The sequence below is a fragment of the Austrofundulus limnaeus genome, unplaced genomic scaffold, assembly GCF_001266775.1.
Source record: "Austrofundulus limnaeus strain Quisiro unplaced genomic scaffold, Austrofundulus_limnaeus-1.0 Scaffold24, whole genome shotgun sequence".
NCBI classification, from domain to species: Eukaryota; Metazoa; Chordata; class Actinopteri; order Cyprinodontiformes; family Rivulidae; genus Austrofundulus; species Austrofundulus limnaeus.
The window spans coordinates 3,493,495-3,501,054 of record NW_013952426.1 but is presented as its reverse complement, the minus strand read 5'-3'; the positions used below and the strand labels follow the sequence as shown (position 1 = coordinate 3,501,054).

At 40.2% G+C, this 7,560-nt stretch overlaps 2 protein-coding genes across 2 annotated transcripts in view; one reads left to right on the top strand and one right to left on the bottom strand.

Annotated features, from left to right (window-relative positions):
- prmt5 (protein arginine methyltransferase 5) overlaps positions 1 to 5,860 on the bottom strand; it is an 8,471-nt gene extending 2,611 nt beyond the window's left edge. The window contains exons 1-11 of the mRNA XM_014004512.1: positions 5,685 to 5,860; positions 5,272 to 5,390; positions 4,059 to 4,144; positions 3,803 to 3,937; positions 3,603 to 3,715; positions 3,438 to 3,487; positions 3,181 to 3,344; positions 2,925 to 3,086; positions 2,749 to 2,826; positions 659 to 717; positions 347 to 469 (exon numbers count right to left, since the gene is read on the bottom strand). Coding sequence (XP_013859966.1) covers positions 347 to 469; positions 659 to 717; positions 2,749 to 2,826; positions 2,925 to 3,086; positions 3,181 to 3,344; positions 3,438 to 3,487; positions 3,603 to 3,715; positions 3,803 to 3,937; positions 4,059 to 4,144; positions 5,272 to 5,390; positions 5,685 to 5,845 — 1,250 coding nt within the window. The 5' untranslated portion in view covers positions 5,846 to 5,860. The remainder of the gene's footprint in view (positions 1 to 346; positions 470 to 658; positions 718 to 2,748; positions 2,827 to 2,924; positions 3,087 to 3,180; positions 3,345 to 3,437; positions 3,488 to 3,602; positions 3,716 to 3,802; positions 3,938 to 4,058; positions 4,145 to 5,271; positions 5,391 to 5,684) is intronic.
- A 568-nt stretch (positions 5,861 to 6,428) lies between these two features.
- Positions 6,429 to 7,483, top strand: psmb11a (proteasome 20S subunit beta 11a). The gene has a single exon (XM_014004422.1). It carries the CDS (start codon positions 6,494 to 6,496, stop codon positions 7,481 to 7,483), a length of 990 nt encoding a protein of 329 aa, XP_013859876.1. The 5' UTR covers positions 6,429 to 6,493.
- The last annotated feature ends 77 nt before the right edge of the window (positions 7,484 to 7,560 follow it).

Below are 7,560 nucleotides of genomic sequence, written 5' to 3'. Positions count from 1 at the left end.
CTGTCAACGCTCTCTGGTTTCATTTAAAGGAGTCAATCGTCAGATATTGTCCAGAATTAACCTGCAGGGTGGATATAGCTCACTAGCAGCCTTGCAACGATGACCTAGTTGATGTCATCATTTACCCAGAATGCTTTGTGTGTAAATAAAATGGCCCCGTCCGTGTAATACATTTTTAAATATTTAGTTTAAAAATTATAAAAACTAAACAGCCTGCAGTATTTTTACAGTCTTTATTTTACAGTTAAAATACATGTTTATCAAATAAAGTCTTATATTACAACTAATCATGGATCCCTTTATATCACGCAGCCTGATTGTGGAGCTAAAGCACTCCTGTACTCACGTGATGACAGCGTTGGGATTTTTCTCTACAGCGTAGATTTTCAGCTTCCTGTCTGCCTGTCTGGCAGCACGCAGGGATGCGTTGACGAGCGGACCCCTACCTGCCCCCAACACCATCAACACCCTGCACCAGGACAGACGTCAGGTTAGATAAAACTGCTACTTTTATGAATAAATGATGCGTCTCTATGTCTCCTCAGAGGTTTAATGTGCAGAAATAATAAAGTGGAAARAAAGATGGACTCTTCAGAATAAATCATTATTCAGATCAATTTAACTCTTAGTTGTGAACCCATACAGACTTTCAACTTACTGAACATTKGTCTCTTTCTGCTCCTCTGGTACTCGGTCCAGTAGGCATTTAAATACAGCCTGTACACACAAAGACAGAACACACAAACCTATGAGCATTCCAGCACTGAACTACAGCTGTGACTATCAGTCCCTGCAATTACAGACTGGACACTAAGTTCTGGATGAGAAATAATCATCTGGATCCTGTTTACTATCAAAACAACACACCCTCCATCTCAAAATTCAACAAAGTCATTTCAGTACAGTAATGACTGTCACAGGGAGTGGTTAAAGAAAGGTTGGAGAAARTGAGCCTATGAATAGGAGGTTGCAGGTTCAAATCYCCCTGACTGGCAGAAAGAAAATTAGGTGGGGAAGATGAAGCACCCACATCAATTTCCCCTCTGTTGAGGGACTACTAACCCCCACAGCTGCTCCCTGTTCCCTCTGCTCCATGTGTGCTCACATGTGCGACGGGACAAATGCAGGGAACTAATTTGCCCATTGGGTATTCAAAGAGTATATTACAACAACAACAAAACTGTAAATTTAGACATACAAAAGCAGCTTGAGAAGTTTGAAGTTGAAAAAAAAAATCACAAATACATTTAAAACAACTAATGGTGCGTTCACACCAAACGCGATTTCAGCATCAGGAGCAGCAGGTTTACATGCAAAGTCTATGGTGGAGGCGCTTCAAGCAACGTCGGGAAGTTCTGCGGCGCCTCAAGCGCGATTAGAGCAGCGCGATTTGGACGATTTGGACGATCTGAGCGTYSRACGCTCAGATCGTCCAAATCGTCCAAATCGCTGAAGTTAGAAAATCTGAACTTTTGCAGCTCGACGCGCAGCGTCAACCAATCAGAGAGACTCCACTGTGTGACGTAGCGACATATTTCCCGACGGGACAGTTTACTGAATGAGGTCCACTAACCTGAAACAGACAGAGCTCCTGCTCTTTAGCTAAAATGAGTGCTGCAGTCGTGTCCTGATCCGCAGCAATGCGTGACAGCGACTCATCAGACTGAAAAAAATAGTCCTGAAAGCAGCTGTGAGCCTCTTCTCTGAATTATCTGGTGAATTAATTATGAATTAATTATCTGATGAACGTGACACGTTCTGGCTGTCTGTAAATTAAAGCAAAGCCACTTCCTCGTCCGACATTAAACGGAGCCCGACAGAGGAGGGAGGGGCGGGGCGGCTGTCGCCGTGCGGCGCTTCAACAACTGTCCTGCGTCTGACCTCAAAGTGCACAAGCTTCAGACTTCAGCGTTGGCTGCGATTTTGAAGCTGAAATCGCGTTCGGTGTGAACGCACCATAAGTGCTTTCATAAGAAACATGGCAGAGTAGGTAACAGTGTAGGTGAAGAGTTTTGGTGACAATTTCAGGAAATTGACAGCAACCAGGTTAACACTGGCTGTGGTTAAAATACGACATTTTATAATCGCTTCCTAAAACTAAAATATACTTTTAACACAGTCACACGTGAAGCAAAGACAATAAGCATATGATGGGGAAAAAAAAAAAGAAACATCACAGTCTGAATCTGACCAAGGGAACATAAACTGACAATCTGCAGCACTTAAACTACAGCTGTGCAAAAATATAAACAAAAGTGTGTACCTTAATCTGAGTGTCTGTTTTACTTTAATAAATTATTCAATGAAAAGCTTGGAAAGTTAAAAAAAAATAAAGTCCAACAAAAATAAATCTATTTTTCACATCCTGTTCATATTAAGTTGGATGAATCCTGATTTGTATGATTTAAAAAACAGGTTAAAAAATGTGAACACTACACATTCACAAAGAAAGGTCCAGTATATCTTATTCTAGAGGTAATAAAGGATTCACCAAGGCTCATGTTCCTACCACTTTAGGGAAATACAGCAGCTGCCTAAATATCACCATGTTAAGAACAATCCCAGATTAACCGTCTTTCAGAAGGAAATTTTAGATTAGCGTAGAAAAATGTGAAAATCTAAACTATTTGTTCATCTTCTGGACAACAAATTACATTATTTTTCTGTGACAGAATTGTGCACTGTAGCTTCGAAACCATTCTGAATTGTTTTTATTTTTGCCATTTAATTTGCAGTTAAAAGTCTCACCTGTTGGTACTGAGAGTATTTGATAGGATCCTTCTCGAACACTTCATACGTCTGAGACTCCAGGTTGTCCATGAGGGGCTAAAATCATGACAAAGAAATTGATAAATTTGTGAACCACTTATCAAAAACTCAAAATGAAGCCGAACCAAGGCATTATATATTTATATTTTTTTTACCTGTAGAGGTGACTGCAGGTAATCTTCATAGCCTTTGGCAAAGAGCTCGTAGGCGTTGGGTGCCGGCCTGTTCTGATTGAGGTATTCCAGGTATTGCAGGTAGGATCTAAAGTCCTTGTCAGTGTGTCGACTGGTGCCTGTGAAGATAAACTGGGCTTCCAGCTGAGAAGACAATTTTGTTTTTTTGTTGAACACACACTTTGGAATGAAGTTGCTGATATTCTGTTAAATGAAACTAGCAGTTAACGTGTCATACCTTGAAGAGACGGAAGATGATCCTCTGATGGGCTTTTGACAGGACAGGGAAGCCTTTCTTATTCGTTAGAAAGATGCTTGTGGGAAGTACTGCTGCTTTGATCGGTTCTCCGAGCCATTTATCAATAACAGCGTCTGATGGCATGTCTGCTCCAACTTCAATAGCTTCGGGAACACAAAAGAGAAGCACATTCTCTGTAAAAATGAACCGTCATTACTGCTGACTGTGAAAATCGTGCCTGTTTGTTGCTTTCTCACCGAGACAGATCCTCTTGTTGTAATCACAAAGGGTTCGGAAAGAATGCCACCTGGAAAAACAAAACAAAAACAGTAGACCAAATATGCCGTAAATTCATTAGAAAACATTTAAAAGTTGCAGACAGCAACCAGCTGTGCAGGAAGTGAGAGTGGCGTGAAACTAACCAACTCCAAGTTTTTTCGTCTACGCTTGTTTCATCAATGCAAGGTGCCGGTTCATTTTCAATCAGATCTTCCCTAACGTCTTCAGACGCCATCAGTGGGACACGTATCCAGAACTAAAGAGAACACAAAACAACGACCTCAGCTATTTAGCTATGGCGTGGAAAAGTCATTTGTTTGCTGGCTGAATCGGTTTGCCTTACATTAGAGGTGTGGTGCCCAGTGTGGATGTGGTTGAGCAGCATTCGGGCTAGATTGGCATTATGAGGCCCCTTCAGAGGGACCATGAAGACGGGAAGACCCAGGTAAGCTGAGAAGTTTAGCTCTTGTGCAAGAGCCTGTGGAGAAACAATAAATTAAGCAAACATTTACTTAAGTCCCAAGAGCCAAAGATTTCACCAGCATCTGAACAGTAGTAAAGACAGAGTACATAAAAAAACAGTCTATAAAGAAACTTACAGCCTCTGAGTTTCTGCGTTCTGTTTCCATTTCTGAATCTGTATCGATCCATGGAGACAGCTTCCCAACAATGAGGGTGTTCCAGTCTAGATGAAACATGAGCAAAAAATTAATTATTTAATATTTGAATTTCTTTGGTTAAAGAAGAAACAGTCAGGATTATACAAACAGTATTGTTTTAATATACCAGAGAAACAAAATGCAAAACTAATCCTTATGTATATATTTTAAGCTGTGACTGGTCTGGGTGATATGGAAAAAAAAAAAAAAAGATCACGATTATTTTTTTTCATATTGACCAATCGATTATTTCGATTTATAATCACAATTATTTTGTTAACCTAAAAAGTGAAGAATAATTTAACAAATAGCTACATAAATGAAAAAATATATATATATGTATAGCAGCTGTTATTTCACTTTCACTAAATTTATTAATAAATAGCTGTGGAACATTAAATTCTTTTTGCAAGTTGTTTAAAATTATTTACAAAAAAACATTTATGTGCAAACGTAGAATTACATTAAAGTTATCCTTTTGTAAAATATAAGTTTTACAATTGAATTAAAGCTCATAATCCGTCCTAAACGTTGTGCTAAGCTTCATAATTTTGGAGGACATTTCTGTTTTAAAGAGGAACTAACCCCAAAATCAACTTTTTTTTGCAGATAAACTGTCTAAACTGTGCCCTAAGGGTAATACCTTTCTATTTATGATTAAATTCAACATTTTGGTCTAAAATTGTTTAAATATACAATATTGGGTCTAAAACACCTCTGTGCTGCTCCCTTTGAGTTTAACTACGGCTACTACATTTGAATTTCTTTATTAATTCAAAGAGACCGTATGATGCTGCTGGTACTGTACTTACTTCTCTGCTACGGTCTACAATTAATACTTCATGCATTTTTATAATCTAATTTACTTAACTGACTGTGTGTACCTGTTTTAATCTGAATGATGTGCTTTTAATACTTGTTACTAGCTTTGCATACTTTGTATCTTTTTCAATATACACTTTTACCACTCTTTTATCCATTTAGTGAGAAATATGTTTATATATTGAATCCTTTTTTATGTCCTCATTTAGTCCATGATGTGTTTTAAATTGCTCAGCACTTAGTTCCACGTTTGTTTGGAAAGTGATATATAAATGAAGTTGRGTTAAAAACAATACAAAAGATGCTACACATTGACAGGTGACACACTAACCTCTTCCACAAAGCAGCAGGTCTGAACGGGTCTGGGCTCCGGGTCTGGACTTAGCTGGCTCCAACTCGAACTCCCTCTTGAATCTCGGGTGGAACAGGGGCATGCACAGGAAGTCAAACCTGCACGAGGAAAAAAAAAAACATTTATTCATATAGAATATTTTAGAGCAAAACATATACATGTTTTCGCAAATATTATTCAAAACAACGAGTGAAATACTAAACCAAACTACCTATACATAGATATACACTTCAGACCTGTACCAAGCATCATTGTGATGGGGCACGTGCTGCAAACTCGCCGGCTAGCTTAGCAAGCATCACTCCGACATACAAACAAACAAGCGCGGAACTCTTGTAATCTCGTTTTATCGAGCAAAAGCAAACACAAACAAGACCCATGGCTTTTCTCACCCTAGTTTGGCGACCGCAGCCAACGTGTCAGCTATCTCCGGTACACAATTCAAATCTCTACCGCAGGACACCCTGCCTCCCGAACTGGCGGACGCCATGACTTCTTCCACTGAATTATGTGGTGGGCCTGTCCTCTCGTCTTTCGTGGAAACTGACGCCATCTTGGATCTAATCGAACATCGAACAACAACTGCGAAGTGAGGGATATGGAGCCAAAATGGCGTCGCTCGTAGGTCAGTTTTCATTCTCGCAAATTATCGCGATAACAATTCATGGCTAGTTTTTCCAGTGCTGGAATGACTTCGTTTTTCTATGAATGAATGAATGAATGAATGAATGAATGAATGAATGAATGAATGAATGAATGAATGAAATTCACATTCAAAATTAGAAAATGTATCAGTCCCTTCATTCCATCATTGTTAATATAACAGAGACTCAACAGCTAGCAACAAAATGAAAGACATGTAAAACTTCCAACTAGCAAGATGACGCCGGCAAAAATTGTAATGCTTGCAGAAAGAGGCTTTACAGCATATCTAATTCACAGCATTCAGGATAAAATATCACTTACCTGAACCTGGCTTTGTTTGTGCATGTGTCTGTGTTTGTGCAAGCTGTCATCTGTTAGGACTATAAAAGGTAAGAGCACAAAGTTCCAGGTTTTACAAAGCTGCCTGAGAGGAAGAGATGTTTATGACTTTGATTGCTGTCCTTATTGATGAATCCTGCTACTTTTTTCATGCTTTTTAACATAAAAAATACTGATTTTGTAATAATCTTTTATCTCCATCTGTACCAGCGCCACTATGGCTTTGGAAGATGTTTGTGGCTTCAATGAAAAGGCTTTTTCATCTTTGGAGGATACAACATCTGTTCATGTAACTGACAGTTACAGCCTCAAATGGAAACGACAGGAGATGCCCTATCATTTCTTCGTGCCACCTTTACCACGGCTTAACTTTTCCATCACATCTCCTGGCAGCTCAAGAAAACATTTAGTGACCGTGCGCAGGCCCTTTCCTTTGGCACATGGAACTACTACCCTGGGTTTCATCTTCCAAGGTGGAGTAATTGCAGCAGCAGATACTCGCGCCAGTGCTGGAGGACTCGTTGCCTGTCCAGCTGTGCATAAGATTACCCCAGTTCACTCCCATTTRGTGGTCACCTCCTCCGGCAGTGGTGCAGACTGCCAGCTGTGGGAGCGCGCTCTGATTAGAGAGATCCGACTTTACCAACTGCGGCACAGGCGTCGCCTCTCAATACGTGGCACTGCCAAACTTCTGTCTTTAATGCTCCATCCYTTCAAAGGCACTGAGGTGTGCGCAGCTCTCACCCTGTGCGGCTGGGATGTGGAAGAGGGTGGCCGTGACTATGCCAAGAACTTGGAAGACMCATCTTGTATGACAGATAGCTCTTCAGGTGTCATTAGTTCAGCAACCCATTCACTGTCCCCTAACTGTGGCCCCCAAGTCATCTATGTGTGCAGCGATGGAGCCCGACTCCAGGGCGAAGTCATCTCTGTGGGTTCTGGGTCTCCTTATGCCTACAGTGTTCTGGATGGGAGTCTGAGTTGGGACTTGAGTAAGAAAGACGCCATTTCTTTGGCAAGAGAAGCAGTGTTCAGAGCCACTCACAGAGACGCCTACTCAGGAAACAACGTCGACCTTTTCCTCATTACAGCTCAGGGATGGAGCCAAAGACAGAGAGAGGACCTGAAAGAGGAATATTATAGAGATATGGAGAGAAAAGTCAAAAATCAAGAAAAGAAAAGCGTGACAACAGAAGTTATGAAATGAAAATATTGTGTGAGGAAATTTTTGTTGAACTCTCTCTCTCTTTTGCTTCTTTTTATTATTATTATTATTATTATTAT